The sequence below is a fragment of the Tetrao urogallus genome (genome assembly GCF_951394365.1).
Source record: "Tetrao urogallus genome assembly, chromosome: 4".
Lineage (NCBI taxonomy): Eukaryota > Metazoa > Chordata > Aves > Galliformes > Phasianidae > Tetrao > Tetrao urogallus.
Window position 1 is genome coordinate 65,754,805 of NC_136817.1, and position 20,436 is coordinate 65,775,240.

Below are 20,436 nucleotides of genomic sequence, written 5' to 3' on the forward strand. Positions count from 1 at the left end.
AGAGCAGTAGAGCAGTATGGGGCTGTCATGCATCCCTTCTGAGAAGGCAAACAAAACACTCCACTGGCCAGAGAGGGACCCAGGCAAGTTTAGCTCTAGTGGAGACACCTGTGTGTGAACAGATGAAGCCACTGTACTCCTGAGTCTCCATCTTTCATCTCCTAAGTAGCAAATTAGCTGGGGCAGGGATCTTCATTTCCTGGGTTCTGTGTTTGTATCTCTTAGCACAAAGCAATTTCTCCGTTCTGTAAAATCATAAGATTTCCCAAGGTTGGAGGAGAGCTCGAGGATCATCCAATTCAACCGTTCCATTATCACCAATATTCCCATTAACCTACATCCCTCAATACAACATCTGAACCTTTCTTGAACGCCTCCAGTTTTAGTGACTCCGCCACCTCCCCGAGCAGCCTGTCCACTCTCTTGGGGAAGCAGTATTTCCTAACGGCTAATCTGAATCTTCCCTAGCACAACTTGAAGCCAGTCCTTCTAGTCCTAGTAACAAATAAGAACAAGTAAGACTGTCCCGATGGCAATTACTTTATTCTGAAAAGCTTCAGACAGAAGCAGGACCTCCAGGTGAAGATTTACTCCAAAACCTTCACCTGTGGAGGCAATGTAGATCAGCAGCATGGATGACTTTTCTCTGTGCCTGCTCAGCAGATCTGAGTTGCAGAAGGTAGGAGAGAGTTTCTGTCATGGACCCAAGTCAGACACTCATTTCTTCCAACATGACTTGGAGTGGGACTTCAACATGGAATTTTGGTTTTGCCAACATTAGTGGCATAGCATGTTTCAATATGAGTCTCTCTGCCCTCTATTGCAATAATGAATTAAACTAAACTGGACATTGAAATATTTAAAAGTTACATCCAGCTTATAGGGCAGACTTTGGAATTGACAGAATGGGGCATCAGAGCTGAGTACTGATGTGAGTGTTTTATTGGTGATCCATGGAAGGCTCAGCTGTCCAGCACAGCGGTGCCTTTTGCACGGCGGCACGGAGCTGCCCGGCTTCTTCGGGTCAGCGCTGTGCCCGCGGTCTGGCTGTGTCACAGCAGTGTGGGGCAGGAGCACATGTCAGGCCGCGGGAGGTGTGCAGTGCTGGTGGGCAGCACAGGAGGAGCAGCCAAACGGCGGCGCTGCATCAGGGCAGCTGTGTGTGCTGCTGGTGGGATCAGTGCGGTGCTGGAGGAGGACGCCTGTGTGCCTTCTGCTGAGCAGCGACGCAGCACTGCTTGCTTACGCTGAGCTTGGTCCTGCAAGCGATCGGCTTGTGGTGAGCGCGTGTGACGCGTGGCTGTGCTGATTGCAGCACTGCTGACCCTTCCTGCTCTTAGCATGGGAACATCTGATCTGTTTAGCAAGGAGGAATCCGAAGCATCAATGAAGATTTCTGAATTTACTCTCAAATCACAATCTTTTACTTTAGATGGCTGATGCCGTATTAGGATGGTTCAGACTAAACACACCTACCTGTGCTTTTAGGCAGACTGTCTGAAGGCCCTGTGTCTGCTCTGGTGGCTCAGTGCTGACTTAGAGCCTTTCAGTGTGAATCCCTCTGAATGATTACCTTCCCCTTTGTGTCATCTCTTTTGTTTCTGAAGGTTCTTTTTAGCAAATTACACCATCGAGCCATGAATTTTAACAGAAAATGTACGTCTTGTAGCAGTGTGTCTTTGAAGGTTTGTTCTGCACGCTGCAGAAATTATTGCAACTAGTGGATTTGCTCTGGTAATTCGGATCAGCACAAAGTGGCAGAAATCAATGGTTGAGTAATGTTTTTGTTCTGATACTTCCAGCCCAGATACCTATTTTAGCCAATGCAGCTTGTTAGAATAAGGTTTCACTGCTTATATTCTATTTGCTGGTAGCACGGAATGTGATAAATACTTCTGGTGATAAACTTGGAGATGGGGAAAATCTGGATAGGAATTTTAAGAGCATCTTTCTGCATTCCCTGTGTCCTGGATACGCAATGTCTGCATGGGAGCAATATGCAGAGAGCTCACTCCCCTGGGGAGTGGGCTGTGCTCTGTGGTGTGAGGCTCCAGGAATCTCTGCAGGGTGTCAGAATGGGACTTACTGTGGCAGTGCGTGATGGTGATGGTGATGGCAGTGAGGAGCAGGAGGCAGGCACATGGCAGGTTTACCCACATGATTATTTTGTGACAGAAGTGTGATGTGTTCTCATTGCTTATTCCTGCAGCAAGAAAAGAGAGGAAAGAGGAAAGGCCCAGCTGCAGACATCTGCTTGCATCTTGAAATCACCTGAAGTCAGCGCAGTCTTTAATTGGGCCTCTTATGACCAAAGCAGCACTGCTGGCAGAGCCTCTGCCTCCCCATTGCTGGGTTACCTGTATCTGGGCTGTGCTGGGAGATGTCCTCCGTAGTGACCTGGCTGCTTTGGGTGGTGGCAGTGGGTGTGGTGGGTGCTGCTGTTGTTGTGACTGGAAGAAGAAAGACTGAATACAGCAAAATAGAATAAAACCGCCTTCTGCCACCACTGCCAGGACAAGGCAGGACAAGGGTGGAACTTCGTAGGTCCCATTTTGAAAAGTGATGCAGTGAAACACTGCCCAACCATGGAAATAGAAGGTGAGGGTTCCTACTTCCTGAGCAGCACATGCAGAGATCCTTCTTATTCAGAATAGAGCTTTGAGAGACCCGGGAACCTTTTCTTTGCATAGTCCAGCCCACACCTAACCTCTGAGTTACTTTATGGGATGTTTCCAGCATTCGGGATTTGTTAGGACAATCTGGATTATTGTGAGGTGAGGAAGGATGTGGGAGCTGCGAACCTTGTAACTCTCATAGCTCAGAGGCACAGATGGGATGGGGAGGAGCTGCTGGGCTGTGCGACCACCTGTGTGTCTGGGCATGGCTGGTACTGTGAGCGGAGCTGGAGGGCAGGGAGCCTGTATGGGGAGGAGCAGTGCGTGTGTGATGAGACGGCTTGGCAAAGAAGCAGGGACATGGGGAGTGTGGGCGATGGGCGGATGGAGAATTTCCTGGAAAGAAGATGGAAAATTCTCCACATTTCTTCTTTATACTTTCTGTGCAGAACCCGCTGTGTGCAGGGCAGGAGGGCTGTGACGTGATAGCCATCACAGCCCCATGTCCCTGACTCATGCAGACTTATTTTCTTTAATTTAAATTCTTGTGTTTTTGTTCTACAGCCACAGGGACTTCCACCCTGCCAAAATAAAAACAAAAAAAAACAAAAAAAACCCCACACCTTATATGCCTCAATGCTGAGGGCCCTTGCTGCTGCCTGCAGGTGACCACTCACACATTGGTAAGTGCTGGGCTTCCTGCAGCTTTGCACATACAGTAGTGACAGTTTCCCTGGGCTGCTGTTATTTGTGTCTTCTGGTGTTATTTCCTGGCTCTACTGTTGTTTGTGATGTGTTGTTGTATTTCTCTTCTGCAAATACCCTTCTTTTTCCTGGATGCCATCTGGCTCCGCTGTCTGATGGAAGTGCTGTTTGGTGAGAAATTGGGCCAAAATTGTCTGGTTATGGCTGGGCTCATTTCATTGGGCCTGTAGGCATTTGGGTGAGTAAGGAAAGCTGCTGTGGAGCCTTCTAGGGTGGGGTAACTGAGGTCAACCAAGGTGGCTGATCCACTTACACAGAGTTGTGCTGAGTGCTACCTGCCGAGCAGTGACCATCAGCAGCACTGATAGTGCAACTGAGAGAGCTGGGAAAGGGAGATGAGCTCTCAGGTTTGGAGATTCTTCCTACCCTTAAAAACAGAGGCATCATCATTTAATATTAGTAATGGCTGTGGTGAAATTGATTTTAAATTATTTATTTTCATTAAACAATTAATCAATGATGTATAGCTGTGGAGAAGATATACAAAATCCTGGAGGGATGGGAGATTGTGACATGTTTTGGACTGGGCTCAGGAAGTCGTGAGTTTGAGATGAATGATCTCGTTCTTTGCAGAGGGGAATTCAGTTGGAAAAGCTGGGAGAGATTTCCCACCAGGGATCCCTGCTCAGACAACCATATGTATTTGAATATAGCTGGGAGTCAATTTCTTTTATTTTAAACATTATTGGTGTTGATTGTAGAATGCTCAGTCCATCTGCCCCTATGAGAAAACTGCGAGTGAATCCAAAGAACACACTGAGAGCATTAAGAATTAGTTGGTTTTAATCGGGAGTACTTCAGAAGTGGGAGGGAGGTTGGGGTGTGGGAGCTGAGTTTTGGATGTGATCGAGGCGTAGGCTGAGCAGGATCAGCCAAACGGCGGCGCTGCATCAGGGCAGCTGTGTGTGCTGCTGGTGGGATCAGTGCGGTGCTGGAGGAGGACGCCTGTGTGCCTTCTGCTGAGCAGCGACGCAGCACTGCTTGCTTACGCTGAGCTTGGTCCTGCAAGCGATCGGCTTGTGGTGAGCGCGTGTGACGCGTGGCTGTGCTGATTGCAGCACTGCTGACCCTTCCTGCTCTTGGCATGAGAACATCTGATCTGTTTAGCAAGGAGGAATCCGAAGCGTCAATGAAGATTTCTGAATTTTCTCTTAAATCACAATCCTGCTTTTGAAATTGAGGTTTGACAACAATGAAGAAGAATACAGAATTCTGCCTTAAGGGAGATTCTGTGAAAGGCACTGTGTTGGCTCTAAGCTGACTTTGAGCTCTCCAGGATCGACCTGCCTTTATGATACTCCTCCCCATTTTGCTTCTCTGTCTCTACTCATCATTTCTTCCAATGAATTACAAAGTTGAGCCAGAAATTTATCAGCAAATGCAGTTGTTGTGTAACAATCTGTCCTTCAGCATTAGTGCTGCATGCTGGGGAAATTAATGCAGCTAATGGATCTTCACTGGTAATCCTGACCAGTGTGAAAAGGCCAAAATAAGCGGTTGAATAACGTTTTGGATTCAGGCAATTTCAACCCCAGTATGATGATATCAGGATGGCCGAGTCAACGCAGTTTGTGATTTCTTGTCTGTTTATAATTTCTGTTAAGAAGTCCAATACTACCTGTATATAATTTGTTGTCTGTAAGTGCAGAATGTGATAAATATTTCTGAATCTAAAGCTAGTGAGGAGGAAAATATGGAATAGGAAATTAACAGCGTTCCTACTGCATTCCCTGTCTCCTGGCTATGAAATGGCTGCATGAGGGCAGTAGGCAGGGAGCCCATTCCCCTGGGGGAGCGGGCTGTGCTCTGTGGTGTGAGGCTGCAGGAACCTCTGCAGGCTGTCAGGTGCGACTTACTTTGGCAGCGTGTGATGGTGATGGTGATGGCAGTGAGGAGCAGGAGGGAGGTGACAGCCAGGTTAATCCACGTGACCATTTTACAGTAGAATCTTGGTGTGTTATCATTACTTATTCCTGCAGAAAGAAAGGAGAGATAACAAAGAGGGAAGGCCCAACAGCAGACATCTCCCTGCATCCTGAAAAGGCTGCAGCCAGCATAGACTTTAATTTGACCTCTTCTGATCAAAGCAGCACTGCTGGCAGAGCCCCTGCCTCCCCACAGCTGGGTTACCTGCATGTGGGCCCTGTTGTGAGTTGTCTTTCGTGGTGACCTGGCTGCTCTGGGTGGTGGCCGTGCGTGTGGTGGGTGCTGCTGTAGTTGTGACTGGAAAGAAGAAATCTGTGAATACAGTGAGGCACAACAGAAGAGCTGCCTCCAATCTGTGCCAGGACATGGCCAGAAGAGGAAGAACTTCTAGAGGGTCTCCTTTGACCAGTGATGGTTTCACATGCTGCCCAGCACTGGAAACAGAATTTGGACTCATAATTTCTTATCAGCCCCCTCCGCATGTGTCATCTCTGTTATACAATATGTCCTGAGAGTCACAGGGATTTTTTTAGTTTCTTTTTGAGGTGGTCTAAGGATATGGATTCTGTCAGGATGTAGAGGTCCAGGTGAGGTGAGGAAGGATGTGGTGGCTGTGGACTCTGTAACTCTCATCATTGTGAGGTACTGCTGGGATGGGAAGGACCTGCTGGGCTGTGCGACCACCTGTGTGTCTGGGCAGGGCCGGAACCGTGATCGGAGCTGATGGGCAGGGAGCCTCTATGGGGAGGAGCAGTGCGTGTGTGATGAGACGGCTTGGCAAAGAAGCAGGGACACGGGGAGCGTGGGCGATGGGCGGATGGAGAAGGCAGGGGCAGGGGAGGTGGGTGTAAGCGAGGTGGGTGAAGCTGCTGCTGACCTGGGAAGAAGGCGGGTTGTCCAGAGCTGAAGTGCAGCACCTGGTTGATGTTGCTGACGCAGAAATAGGTGCCCTCATCCTGCGTTGTGAAGTTCTTCACCACCAGCCGATAGGAGCTTCCTCTCCATAACGCCTCAAAGTTTGGTGCTGTTTTCTCACTCTCCTGCAAGGTGGTAGAATAGGAATGGGTACTGGAGATGAAGTGAAGGTTCCCACTCTTGTCCAGGCGGATCCAGAAGCGGGGTCTGTTTCTCTCGTAATGCAGGCACTCCAGCTCCAGCTGCTGTCGCTCCTTGGGGTGCTTCATTTTCCTGTCAAGGAACCTGGCCTTCATCGTGTTCCTCTGTCCCTGGGCACCAGTGCAGCCTGTGGGCAGAAGTCGGCCATGTCCCCTCAGGTGTTGATCAAGTTAGAGCTCCCAGGGCCTTTGGGCAGGGCTCTTCCCCACCGGTGCAGTGCATGGCAGGCAGGCAGCCGGGCTGTGAGGTGAATGCTGAGGGAGAGCTTCGGCATCCAGCTCTCGAGATGGATGCTGCCCTTCAGAGCAGCCCTTCAGCTGCCTGCTTGGGGCTGCTGCCATTTCCCAGCTTCTTTGCCAGCTGATTCCCCACTAACAGCTGCTACATGCCCCTTCTCTCCCCTTTCCCATCCCCTCCAGCATCCATCCCCCTTGCTGCGTAACGCACTGCAGTCCCACCACTCCCACTTCCCTGCGCAGTCACTGAGCAGCCCTAAATTCCGTTCTTCCCGCTTCCATACTCACAGAGCCCCAGGCTGAGCAGGAGGAGCAGTGCAGGAGACCCGGCCATGGTCCTCGGGGCGGTGCAGCGGAGCGCGGGTGATGTTTCTCACTGCACTTTGGAGGCAGCTTATGTAACTTATAGGAGAGGATGTGATGTCATCAGGACCCTCTGCTGTGAAGAGCTGGCATTCAGAAAATATGATTTCTGCAGCACTTCATTGTGATCCAGAACTTGGGCTGAGTTTTTTAAGGTGCCTCAGGAATTTTGCTGCAATGTCTTCAGTTGAGATTTGACTGACAATGTTCATTCTTGAAATCAAATCAATCACCACCAACTGCTGTTTTAAACATTTGGGGCACAATCATCATGTCCATATTAGCAGATAACAAGAACAAGTCCCTTCCTGTTGACAGGGATTGCAAGTTGTATTTCATGCAGTGGATTTTATTTTAGCGTGTTTCATTATGTTCTATTTACCAATTTAGCCATGCGCATTTCTCATCTCAGGGTCCATGCATTGCTGACATGTTGCTGAATGCAGCATGATTTTTTGTATTCTCCACAATTCTTCTTTATACTTTCTGTGCAGAACCCTCTGTGTGCAGGGCAGGAGGGCTGTGACGTGATAGCTGTCACAGCCCCATGTCCCAGACTCATGCAGACTTATTTTCTTAAATTGAAATTCTTGTGTTTTTGTTCTACAGCCATAGGGACTTCCACCCTGCCAAAAAAAAAAAAAACAAAAAACAAAAAACAAAAAACCCCGCACCTTATATGCCTCAATGCTGAGGGCCCTTGCTGCTGCCTGCAGGTGACCACTCACACACTGGTAAGTGCTGGGCTTCCTGCAGCTTTGCACATACAGTAGTGACAGTTTCCCTGGGCTGCTGTTATTTGTGTCTTCTGGTGTTATTTCCTGGCTCTACTGTTGTTTGTGATGTGTTGTTGTATTTCTCTTCTGCAAATACCCTTCTTTTTCCTGGATGCCATCTGGCTCCGCTGTCTGATGGAAGTGCTGTTTGGTGAGAAATTGGGCCAAAATTGTCTGGTTATGGCTGGGCTCATTTCATTGGGCCTGTAGGCATTTGGGTGAGTAAGGAAAGCTGCTGTGGAGCCTTCTAGGGTGGGGTAACTGAGGTCAACCAAGGTGGCTGATCCACTTACACAGAGTTGTGCTGAGTGCTACCTGCCGAGCAGCGACCATCAGCAGCACTGATAGTGCAACTGAGAGAGCTGGGAAAGGGAGATGAGCTCTCAGGTTTGGAGATTCTTCCTACCCTTAAAAACAGAGGCATCATCATTTAATATTAGTAATGGCTGTGGTGAAATTGATTTTAAATTATTTATTTTCATTAAACAATTAATCAATGATGTATAGCTGTGGAGAAGATATACAAAATCCTGGAGGGATGGGAGATTGTGACATGCTTTGGACTGGGCTCAGGAGGTCGTGAGTTTGAGATGAATGATCTCGTTCTTTGCAGAGGGGAATTCAGTTGGAAAAGCTGGGAGAGATTTCCCACCAGGGATCCCTGCTCAGACAACCATATGTATTTGAATATAGCTGGGAGTCAATTTATTTTATTTAAAACATTATTGGTGTTGATTGTAGAATGCTCAGTCCCTCTGCCCCTATGAGAAAACTGCGAGTGAATCCAAAGAACACACTGAGAGCGTTAAGAATTAGTTGGTTTTAATCGGGAGTACTTCAGAAGTGGGAGGGAGGTTGGGGTGTGGGAGCTGAGTTTTGGATGTGATCGAGGCGTAGGCTGAGCAGGATCAGCCAAACGGCGGCGCTGCATCAGGGCAGCTGTGTGTGCTGCTGGTGGGATCAGTGCGGTGCTGGAGGAGGACGCCTGTGTGCCTTCTGCTGAGCAGCGACGCAGCACTGCTTGCTTACGCTGAGCTTGGTCCTGCAAGCGATCGGCTTGTGGTGAGCGCGTGTGACGCGTGGCTGTGCTGATTGCAGCACTGCTGACCCTTCCTGCTCTTAGCATGAGAACATCTGACCAATTTAGCAAGGAGGAATCAAAATTATCAATGAAGATTCCTGAATTTTCTCTTAAATCACAATCTTGCATTTGCAGTTGAAGTTTGAAAACAGTAGAGTAAAACACTGAGTACGGCTTTTAGGCAGTCTGTGAAAGGCACTGTGTTGGCTGTAAGCTGACTTTGAGCCTTTGAGTACCGACCTGCCTTTATGATACTCCTCCCCATTTTGCTTCTCTGTCTCTACTCATCATTTCTTCCAATGAATTACAAAGTTGAGCCAGAAATTTATCAGCAAATGCAGTTGTTGTGTAACAATCTGTCCTTCAGCATTAGTGCTGCATGCTGGGGAAATTAATGCAGCTAATGGATCTTCACTGGTAATCCTGACCAGTGTGAAAAGGCCAAAATAAGCGGTTGAATAACGTTTTGGATTCTGGCAATTTCAACCCCAGTATGATGATATCAGGATGGCCGAGTCAACGCAGTTTGTGATTTCTTGTCTGTTTATAATTTCTGTTAAGAAGTCCAATACTACCTGTATATAATTTGTTGTCTGTAAGTGCAGAATGTGATAAATATTTCTGAATCTAAAGCTAGTGAGGAGGAAAATATGGAATAGGAAATTAACAGCGTTCCTACTGCATTCCCTGTCTCCTGGCTATGAAATGGCTGCATGAGGGCAGTAGGCAGGGAGCCCATTCCCCTGGGGGAGCGGGCTGTGCTCTGTGGTGTGAGGCTGCAGGAACCTCTGCAGGCTGTCAGGTGCGACTTACTTTGGCAGTGTGTGATGGTGATGGTGATGGCAGTGAGGAGCAGGAGGGAGGTGACAGCCAGGTTAATCCACATGACCTTTTTGCAGTAGAATCTTGGTATGTTATCATTACTTATTCCTGCAGAAAGAAAGGAGAGATAACAAAGAGGGAAGGCCCAACAGCAGACATCTCCCTGCATCCTGAAAAGGCTGCAGCCAGCATAGACTTTAATTTGACCTCTTCTGATCAAAGCAGCACTGCTGGCAGAGCCCCTGCCTCCCCACAGCTGGGTTACCTGCATGTGGGCCCTGTTGTGAGTTGTCTTTCGTGGTGACCTGGCTGCTCTGGGTGGTGGCTGTGCGTGTGGTGGGTGCTGCTGTAGTTGTGACTGGAAAGAAGAAATCAGTGAATACAGTGAGGCACAACAGAAGAGCTGCCTCCAATCTGTGCCAGGACATGGCCAGAAGAGGAAGAACTTCTAGAGGGTCTCCTTTGACCAGTGATGGTTTCACATGCTGCCCTGCACTGGAAACAGAATTTGGACTCATAATTTCTTATCAGCCCCCTCCGCATGGGTCATCTCTGTTATACAATATGTCCTGAGAGTCACAGGGATTTTTTTAGTTTCTTTTTGAGGTGATCTAAGCATATGGATTCTGTCAGAACATAGAGGTCCAGGTGAGGTGAGGAAGGATGTGGTGGCTGTGGACTCGGTAACTCTCATCATTGTGAGGTACTGCTGGGATGGGAAGGACCTGCTGGGCTGTGCGACCACCTGTGTGTCTGGGCAGGGCCGGAACCGTGATCGGAGCTGATGGGCAGGGAGCCTCTATGGGGAGGAGCAGTGCGTGTGTGATGAGACGGCTTGGCAAAGAAGCAGGGACATGGGGAGTGTGGGCGATGGGCGGATGGAGAAGGCAGGGGCAGGGGAGGTGGGTGTAAGCGAGGTGGGTGAAGCTGCTGCTGACCTGGGAAGAAGGCGGGTTGTCCAGAGCTGAAGTGCAGCACCTGGTTGATGTAGTCGACGCAGAAATAGGTGCCCTCATCCTGCGTTGTGAAGTTCTTCACCACCAGCCGATAGGATCTTCCTCTCCATAACGCCTCAAAGTTTGGTGCTGTTTTCTCACTCTCCTGGAAGGTGGTAGAATAGGAATGGGTACTGGAGATGAAGTGAAGGTTCCCACTCTTGTCCAGGCGGATCCAGAAGAGGGGTCTGTTTCTCTCATTACGCAGGCACTCCAGCTCCAGCTGCTGTCCCTGCTGGGGGTGCTTCATTTTCCTCTCGAGGAACCTGGCCTCCATCGTGTTCCTCTGTCCCTGGGCACTGGTGCAGCCTGTGGGCAGAAGTCGGCCATGTCCCCTCAGGTGCTGCTCAGGAAGAGCTCCTGGGCCCATTGGGCAGGGCTCTTCCCTGGTGGTGCGGTGCGTGGCAGGCAGGCAGCTGGGCTGCGAGGTGGATGCAAACGCTTGGGTGCTGTGCTGGAGTCCCTGGGGACTCAGTGTTGAGAGCGCCGGGCTTTTGAGATGGATGCTGTCTTTCACAGAGGCCCTTCAGCTGCCTGCTTGGGGCTGCTGCCATTTCCCAGCTTCTTTGCCAGGTGATTCCCCCTTAACAACTGCTACATGCCTCGTCTCTCTCCATCCCCTTCCCCTCCAGGAACACCTGTCTGAACAGGCTCTGTTCCTGCTTGTCCCACTGCTCCCGCTTTCCTCCGCAGTCACTGAGCAGCCCTGAATTGCGTCCTTCCCGCTTCCATACTCACAGAGCCCCAGGCTGAGCAGGAGGAGCAGTGCAGGAGACCCGGCCATGGTCCTCGGGGCGGTGCAGCGGAGCGCGGGTGATGTTTCTCACTGCACTTTGGAGGCAGCTTATGTAACTTATAGGAGAGGATGTGATGTCATCAGGACCCTCTGCTGTGAAGAGCTGGCATTCAGAAAATATGATTTCTGCAGCACTTCATTGTGATCCAGAACTTGGGCTGAGATTTTTTAAGGTGCCTCAGGAATTTTGCTGCAATGTCTTCAGTTGAGATTTGACTGACAATGTTCACTCTTGAAATCAAATCAATCACCACCAACTGCTGTTTGAAACATTTGGGGCACAATCATCATGTCCATATTAGCAGATAACAAGAACAAGTCCCTTCCTGTTGACAGGGATTGCAAGTTGTATTTCATGCAGTGGATTTTATTTTAGCGTGTTTCATTATGTTCTATTTACCAATTAACCATGTGCATTTCTCATCTCAGGGTCCATGCATTGCTGACATGTTGCTGAATGCAGCATGATTTTTTGTGTTCTCCACAATTCTTCTTTATACTTTCTGTGCAGAACCCGCTGTGTGCAGGGCAGGAGGGCTGTGACGTGATAGCCATCACAGCCCCATGTCCCAGACTCATGCAGACTTATTTTCTTTAATTTAAATTCTTGTGTTTTTGTTCTACAGCCATAGGGACTTCCACCCTGCCAAAAAAAAAAAAAACCAAAAAAAAAAAAAACCCCGCACCTTATATGCCTCAATGCTGAGGGCCCTTGCTGCTGCCTGCAGGTGACCACTCACACACTGGTAAGTGCTGGGCTTCCTGCAGCTTTGCACATACAGCAGTGACAGTTTCCCTGGGCTGGTGTTATTTGTGTCTTCTGGTGTTATTTCCTGGCTCTACTGTTGTTTGTGATGTGTTGTTGTATTTCTCTTCTGCAAATACCCTTCTTTTTCCTGGATGCCATCTGGCTCCGCTGTCTGATGGAAGTGCTGTTTGGTGAGAAATTGGGCCAAAATTGTCTGGTTATGGCTGGGCTCATTTCATTGGGCCTGTAGGCATTTTGGTGAGTAAGGAAAGCTGCTGTGGAGCCTTCTAGGGTGGGGTAACTGAGGTCAGCCAAGGTGGCTGATCCACTTACACAGAGTTGTGCTGAGTGCTCACCTGCCGAGCAGTGACCATCAGCAGCACTGATAGTGCAACTGAGAGAGATGGAAAAGGGAGATGAGCTCTCAGGTTTGGAGATTCTTCCTACCCTTAAAAACAGAGGCATCATCATTTAATATTAGTAATGGCTGTGGTGAAATTGATTTTAAATTATTTATTTTCATTAAACAATTAATCAATGATGTATAGCTGTGGAGAAGATATACAAAATCCTGGAGGGATGGGAGAGTCTGACCTGTTTTGGACTGGGCTCAGGAGGTCGTGAGTTTGAGATGAATGATCTCGTTCTTTGCAGAGGGGAATTCAGTTGGAAAAGCTGGGAGAGATTTCTCACCAGGGATCCTTGCTCAGACAACCATATGTATTTGAATATAGCTGGGAGTCAATTTCTTTTATTTTAAACATTATTGGTGTTGATTGTAGAATGCTCAGTCCCTCTGCCCCTATGAGAAAACTGCGAGTGAATCCAAAGAACACACTGAGAGCGTTAAGAATTAGTTGGTTTTAATCGGGAGTACTTCAGAAATGGGAGGTGGGCTATGAGAGCTGAGTTTTTGGTGTGATTGAGGGTGTGATCCTGAGCAGGATCAGCCAAACGGCGGCGCTGCATCAGGGCAGCTGTGTGTGCTGCTGGTGGGATCAGTGCGGTGCTGGAGGAGGACGCCTGTGTGCCTTCTGCTGAGCAGCGACGCAGCACTGCTTGCTTACGCTGAGCTTGGTCCTGCAAGCGATCGGCTTGTGGTGAGCGCGTGTGACGCGTGGCTGTGCTGATTGCAGCACTGCTGACCCTTCCTGCTCTTAGCATGAGAACATCTGACCAATTTAGCAAGGAGGAATCAAAATTATCAATGAAGATTCCTGAATTTTCTCTTAAATCACAATCTTGCATTTGCAGTTGAAGTTTGAAAACAGTAGAGTAAAACACTGAGTACGGCTTTTAGGCAGTCTGTGAAAGGCACTGTGTTGGCTGTAAGCTGACTTTGAGCCTTTGAGTACCGACCTGCCTTTATGATACTCCTCCCCATTTTGCTTCTCTGTCTCTACTCATCATTTCTTCCAATGAATTACAAAGTTGAGCCAGAAATTTATCAGCAAATGCAGTTGTTGTGTAACAATCTGTCCTTCAGCATTAGTGCTGCATGCTGGGGAAATTAATGCAGCTAATGGATCTTCACTGGTAATCCTGACCAGTGTGAAAAGGCCAAAATAAGCGGTTGAATAACGTTTTGGATTCTGGCAATTTCAACCCCAGTATGATGATATCAGGATGGCCGAGTCAACGCAGTTTGTGATTTCTTGTCTGTTTATAATTTCTGTTAAGAAGTCCAATACTACCTGTATATAATTTGTTGTCTGTAAGTGCAGAATGTGATAAATATTTCTGAATCTAAAGCTAGTGAGGAGGAAAATATGGAATAGGAAATTAACAGCGTTCCTACTGCATTCCCTGTCTCCTGGCTATGAAATGGCTGCATGAGGGCAGTAGGCAGGGAGCCCATTCCCCTGGGGGAGCGGGCTGTGCTCTGTGGTGTGAGGCTGCAGGAACCTCTGCAGGCTGTCAGGTGCGACTTACTTTGGCAGTGTGTGATGGTGATGGTGATGGCAGTGAGGAGCAGGAGGGAGGTGACAGCCAGGTTAATCCACATGACCTTTTTGCAGTAGAATCTTGGTATGTTATCATTACTTATTCCTGCAGAAAGAAAGGAGAGATAACAAAGAGGGAAGGCCCAACAGCAGACATCTCCCTGCATCCTGAAAAGGCTGCAGCCAGCATAGACTTTAATTTGACCTCTTCTGATCAAAGCAGCACTGCTGGCAGAGCCCCTGCCTCCCCACAGCTGGGTTACCTGCATGTGGGCCCTGTTGTGAGTTGTCTTTCGTGGTGACCTGGCTGCTCTGGGTGGTGGCTGTGCGTGTGGTGGGTGCTGCTGTAGTTGTGACTGGAAAGAAGAAATCAGTGAATACAGTGAGGCACAACAGAAGAGCTGCCTCCAATCTGTGCCAGGACATGGCCAGAAGAGGAAGAACTTCTAGAGGGTCTCCTTTGACCAGTGATGGTTTCACATGCTGCCCAGCACTGGAAACAGAATTTGGACTCATAATTTCTTATCAGCCCCCTCCGCATGTGTCATCTCTGTTATACAATATGTCCTGAGAGTCACAGGGATTTTTTTAGTTTCTTTTTGAGGTGGTCTAAGGATATAGATTCTGTCAGACTGTAGAGGTCCAGGTGAGGTGAGAAAGGATGTGGTGGCTGTGGACTCTGTAACTCTCATCATTGTGAGGTACTGCTGGGATGGGAAGGACCTGCTGGGCTGTGCGACCACCTGTGTGTCTGAGCAGGGCCGGAACCGTGATCGGAGCTGGTGGGCAGGGAGCCTCTCTGAGGAGGAGCAGTGCGTGTGTGATGAGACAGCTTGGCAAAGAAGCAGGGACATGGGGAGTGTGGGCGATGGGCGGATGGAGAAGGCAGGGGCAGGGGAGGTGGGTGTAAGCGAGGTGGGTGAAGCTGCTGCTGACCTGGGAAGAAGGCAGGTTGTCCAGAGCTGAAGTGCAGCACCTGGTTGATGTTGCTGACGCAGAAATAGGTGCCCTCATCCTGCGTTGTGAAGTTCTTCACCACCAGCCGATAGGAGCTTCCTCTCCATAACGCCTCAAAGTTTGGTGCTGTTTTCTCACTCTCCTGCAAGGTGGTAGAATAGGAATGGGTACTGGAGATGAAGTGAAGGTTCCCACTCTTGTCCAGGCGGATCCAGAAGCGGGGTCTGTTTCTCTCGTAATGCAGGCACTCCAGCTCCAGCTGCTGTCGCTCCTTGGGGTGCTTCATTTTCCTGTCAAGGAACCTGGCCTTCATCGTGTTCCTCTGTCCCTGGGCACCAGTGCAGCCTGTGGGCAGAAGTCGGCCATGTCCCCTCAGGTGTTGATCAAGTTAGAGCTCCCAGGGCCTTTGGGCAGGGCTCTTCCCCACCGGTGCAGTGCATGGCAGGCAGGCAGCCGGGCTGTGAGGTGAATGCTGAGGGAGAGCTTCGGCATCCAGCTCTCGAGATGGATGCTGCCCTTCAGAGCAGCCCTTCAGCTGCCTGCTTGGGGCTGCTGCCATTTCCCAGCTTCTTTGCCAGCTGATTCCCCACAAACAACTGCTACATGCCCCTTCTCTCCCCTTTCCCATCCCCTCCAGCATCCATTCCCCTTGCTGCGTAACGCACTGCAGTCCCACCACTCCCACTTCCCTGCGCAGTCACTGAGCAGCCCTAAATTCCGTTCTTCCCGCTTCCATACTCACAGAGCCCCAGGCTGAGCAGGAGGAGCAGTGCAGGAGACCCGGCCATGGTCCTCGGGGCGGTGCAGCGGAGCGCGGGTGATGTTTCTCACTGCACTTTGGAGGCAGCTTATGTAACTTATAGGAGAGGATGTGATGTCATCAGGACCCTCTGCTGTGAAGAGCTGGCATTCAGAAAAGAATGATTTCTGCAGCACTTCATTGTGATCCAGAACTTGGGCTGAGTTTTTTAAGGTGCCTCAGGAATTTTGCTGCAATGTCTTCAGTTGAGATTTGACTGACAATGTTCACTCTTGAAATCAAATCAATCACCACCAACTGCTGTTTTAAACATTTGGGGCACAATCATCATGTCCATATTAGCAGATAACAAGAACAAGTCCCTTCCTGTTGACAGGGATTGCAAGTTGTATTTCATGCAGTGGATTTTATTTTAGCGTGTTTCATTATGTTCTATTTACCAATTAACCATGTGCATTTCTCATCTCAGGGTCCATGCATTGCTGACATGTTGCTGAATGCAGCATGATTTTTTGTATTCTCCACAATTCTTCTTTATACTTTCTGTGCAGAACCCGCTGTGTGCAGGGCAGGAGGGCTGTGACGTGATAGCCATCACAGCCCCATGTCCCAGACTCATGCAGACTTATTTTCTTTAATTTAAATTCTTGTGTTTTTGTTCTACAGCCACAGGGACTTCCACCCTGCCAAAAAAAAAAAACAAAAAACCCTGCACCTTATATGCCTCAATGCTGAGGGCCCTTGCTGCTGCCTGCAGGTGACCACTCACACACTGGTAAGTGCTGGGCTTCCTGCAGCTTTGCACATACAGTAGTGACAGTTTCCCTGGGCTGCTGTTATTTGTGTCTTCTGGTGTTATTTCCTGGCTCTACTGTTGTTTGTGATGTGTTGTTGTATTTCTCTTCTGCAAATACCCTTCTTTTTCCTGGATGCCATCTGGCTCCGCTGTCTGATGGAAGTGCTGTTTGGTGAGAAATTGGGCCAAAATTGTCTGGTTATGGCTGGGCTCATTTCATTGGGCCTGTAGGCATTTGGGTGAGTAAGGAAAGCTGCTGTGGAGCCTTCTAGGGTGGGGTAACTGAGGTCAGCCAAGGTGGCTGATCCACTTACACAGAGTTGTGCTGAGTGCTCACCTGCCGAGCAGTGACCATCAGCAGCACTGATAGTGCAACTGAGAGAGCTGGGAAAGGGAGATGAGCTCTCAGGTTTGGAGATTCTTCCTACCCTTAAAAACAGAGGCATCATCATTTAATATTAGTAATGGCTGTGGTGAAATTGATTTTAAATTATTTATTTTCATTAAACAATTAATCAATGATGTATAGCTGTGGAGAAGATATACAAAATCCTGGAGGGATGGGAGATTGTGACATGCTTTGGACTGGGCTCAGGAGGTCGTGAGTTTGAGATGAATGATCTCGTTCTTTGCAGAGGGGAATTCAGTTGGAAAAGCTGGGAGAGATTTCTCACCAGGGATCCTTGCTCAGACAACCATATGTATTTGAATATAGCTGGGAGTTGACTTCTTTTATTTAAAACATTATTGTTGATTGTAGAATGCTCAGTCCCTGTGTCCCTGTGAGAACTATGAATGAATCCAAAGAACACACTGAGAGCGTTAAGAATTAGTTGGTTTTAATCGGGAGTACTTCAGAAGTGGGAGGTGGGCTATGAGAGCTGAGTTTTGGGTGTGATTGAGGGTGTGATCCTGAGCAGGATCAGCCAAACGGCGGCGCTGCATCCGGGCAGCTGTGTGTGCTGCTGGTGGGATCAGTGCGGTGCTGGAGGAGGACGCCTGTGTGCCTTCTGCTGAGCAGCGACGCAGCACTGCTTGCTTACGCTGAGCTTGGTCCTGCAAGCGATCGGCTTGTGGTGAGCGCGTGTGACGCGTGGCTGTGCTGATTGCAGCACTGCTGACCCTTCCTGCTCTTAGCATGGGAACATCTGACCAATTTAGCAAGGAGGAATCCGAAGCATCAATGAAGATTTCTGAATTTTCTCTTAAATCACAATCTTGCCTTCGAAATAGAGGTTTGACTACAAGGAAGCAGAATACAGAATTCTGACTTAAGGGAGATTCTGTGAAAGGCACTGTGTTGGCTCTAAGTTGACCTTGAGCTCTCCAGGATCGACCTGCCTTTATGATACTCCTCCCCATTTTGCTTCTCTGTCTCTACTCATCATTTCTTCCAATGAATTACAAAGTTGAGCCAGAAATTTATCAGCAAATGCAGTTGTTGTGTAACAATCTGTCCTTCAGCATTAGTGCTGCATGCTGGGGAAATTAATGCAGCTAATGGATCTTCACTGGTAATCCTGACCAGTGTGAAAAGGCCAAAATAAGCGGTTGAATAACGTTTTGGATTCTGGCAGTTTCAACCCCAGTATGATGATATCAGGATGGCCGAGTCAACGCAGTTTGTGATTTCTTGTCTGTTTATAATTTCTGTTAAGAAGTCCAATACTACCTGTATATAATTTGTTGTCTGTAAGTGCAGAATGTGATAATTATTTCTGAATCTAAAGCTAGTGAGGAGGAAAATATGGAATAGGAAATTAACAGCGTTCCTACTGCATTCCCTGTCTCCTGGCTATGAAATGGCTGCATGAGGGCAGTAGGCAGGGAGCCCATTCCCCTGGGGGAGCGGGCTGTGCTCTGTGGTGTGAGGCTGCAGGAACCTCTGCAGGCTGTCAGGGTGCGACTTACTTTGGAAGTGTATGATGGTGATGGTGATGGCAGTGAGGAGCAGGAGGGAGGTGACAGCCAGGTTAATCCACATGACCTTTTTGCAGTAGAATCTTCGTATGTTATCATTACTTATTCCTGCAGAAAGAAAGGAGAATAAGAACGAGGGAAGGCCCGGCAGCAGACATCTCCCTGCATCCTGAAATGCTTGTAGCCAGCACAGACTTTAATTGGGCCTCTTATGACCAAAACAGCACTGCTGACGGAGCCCCTGCCTCCCCACAGCTGGGTTACCTGCATGTGGGCCCTGTTGTGAGTTGTCCTTCTTGGTGACCTGGCTGCTCTGGGTGGTGGCTGTGCGTGTGGTGGGTGCTGCTGTAGTTGTGACTGGAAAGAAGAAATCAGTGAATACAGTGAGGCACAACAGAAGAGCTGCCTCCAATCTGTGCCAGGACATGGCCAGAAGAGGAAGAACTTCTAGAGGGTCTCCTTTGACCAGTGATGGTTTCACATGCTGCCCAGCACTGGAAACAGAATTTGGACTCATAATTTCTTATCAGCCCCCTCCGCATGTGTCATCTCTGTTATACAATATGTCCTGAGAGTCACAGGGATTTTTTTAGTTTCTTTTTGAGGTGGTCTAAGGATATGGATTCTGTCAGGATGTAGAGGTCCAGGTGAGGTGAGGAAGGATGTGGTGGCTGTGGACTCTGTAACTCTCATCATTGTGAGGTTCTGAGGGGATGGGGAGGAGCTGCGGGGCAGTGTGACCATGAGCCGGGCTGGTGGGCAGGGAGCCTCTCTGAGGAGGAGCAGTGCGTGTGTGATGAGACGGCTTGGCAAAGAAGCAGGGACATGGGGAGTGTGGGCGATGGGCGGATGGAGAAGGCAGGGGCAGGGGAGGTGGGTGTAAGCGAGATGGGTGAAGCTGCTGCTGACCTGGGAAGAAGGCGGGTTGTCCAGAGCTGAAGTGCAGCACCTGGTTGATGTAGTCGACGCAGAAATAGGTGCCCTCATCCTGCGTTGTGAAGTTCTTCACCACCAGCCGATAGGAGCTTCCTCTCCATAACGCCTCAAAGTTTGGTGCTGTTTTCTCACTCTCCTGCAAGGTGGTAGAATAGGAATGGGTACTGGAGATGAAGTGAAGGTTCCCACTCTTGTCCAGGCGGATCCAGAAGAGGGGTCTGTTTCTCTCATTACGCAGGCACTCCAGCTCCAGCTGCTGTCGCTCCTTGGGGTGCTTCATTTTCCTGTGAAGGAACCTGGCCTCCATCCTGTTCCTCTGTCCCTGGGCACCGGTGCAGCCTGTGGGCAGAAGTCGGCTATGTCCCCTCAGGTGCTGCTCAGGAAGAGCTCCTGGGGCCTTTGGGCAGGGCTCTTCTCCACAGGTGCGATGCATTGCAGGCAGGCAGCTGGGCTGCGAGGTGGATGCAAACGCTTGGGTGCTGTGCTGGAGTCCCTGGGGACTCAGTGTTGAGAGCGCCGTGCTTTCGAGATGGATGCTGTCTTTCACAGAGGCCCTTCAGCTGCCTGCTCGGGGCTGCTGCCATTTCCCAGCTTCTTTGCCAGGTGATTCCCCTCTAACAACTGCTACATGCCCCCTCTCTCTCCATCCCCTTCCCCTCCAGGAACACCTGTCTGAACAGGCTCTGTTCCTGCTTGTCCCACTGCTCGTCCCACTGCTCCCGCTTTCCTGCGCAGTCACTGAGCAGCCCTGAATTGCATCCTTCCCGCTTCCATACTCACAGAGCCCCAGGCTGAGCAGGAGGAGCAGTGCAGGAGACCCGGCCATGGTCCTCGGGGCGGTGCAGCGGAGCGCGGGTGATGTTTCTCACTGCACTTTGGAGGCAG

The 20,436-nt window shown here is 49.3% G+C and overlaps 4 protein-coding genes across 4 annotated transcripts; all 4 read right to left on the bottom strand.

Moving 5' to 3' along the window:
* Positions 1–495: 495 nt before the first annotated feature.
* Positions 496–6,992, bottom strand: LOC306945439 (uncharacterized protein; the record flags this gene model as incomplete). Its single annotated transcript, XM_079534162.1, has 5 exons — positions 496–605; positions 2,087–2,203; positions 5,511–5,603; positions 6,184–6,549; positions 6,947–6,992. The coding sequence occupies 5 exons, from the start codon at positions 6,990–6,992 to the stop codon at positions 496–498; spliced, it is 732 nt and encodes a 243-aa protein (XP_079390288.1).
* A 2,286-nt stretch (positions 6,993–9,278) lies between these two features.
* Positions 9,279–11,479, bottom strand: LOC306945440 (uncharacterized protein; the record flags this gene model as incomplete). The annotated part of the gene is made up of 5 exons (XM_079534163.1): positions 9,279–9,301; positions 9,692–9,808; positions 9,966–10,058; positions 10,639–11,004; positions 11,434–11,479. 5 exons carry the CDS (start codon positions 11,477–11,479, stop codon positions 9,279–9,281), a joined length of 645 nt encoding a protein of 214 aa, XP_079390289.1.
* A 2,279-nt stretch (positions 11,480–13,758) lies between these two features.
* Positions 13,759–15,927, bottom strand: LOC306945441 (uncharacterized protein; the record flags this gene model as incomplete). Its single annotated transcript, XM_079534164.1, has 5 exons — positions 13,759–13,781; positions 14,172–14,288; positions 14,446–14,538; positions 15,119–15,484; positions 15,882–15,927. The coding sequence occupies 5 exons, from the start codon at positions 15,925–15,927 to the stop codon at positions 13,759–13,761; spliced, it is 645 nt and encodes a 214-aa protein (XP_079390290.1).
* A 2,265-nt stretch (positions 15,928–18,192) lies between these two features.
* On the bottom strand, positions 18,193–20,377 carry LOC306945442 (uncharacterized protein; the record flags this gene model as incomplete). Its single annotated transcript, XM_079534165.1, has 5 exons — positions 18,193–18,215; positions 18,607–18,723; positions 18,880–18,972; positions 19,525–19,890; positions 20,332–20,377. 5 exons carry the CDS (start codon positions 20,375–20,377, stop codon positions 18,193–18,195), a joined length of 645 nt encoding a protein of 214 aa, XP_079390291.1.
* Positions 20,378–20,436: the final 59 nt, after the last annotated feature.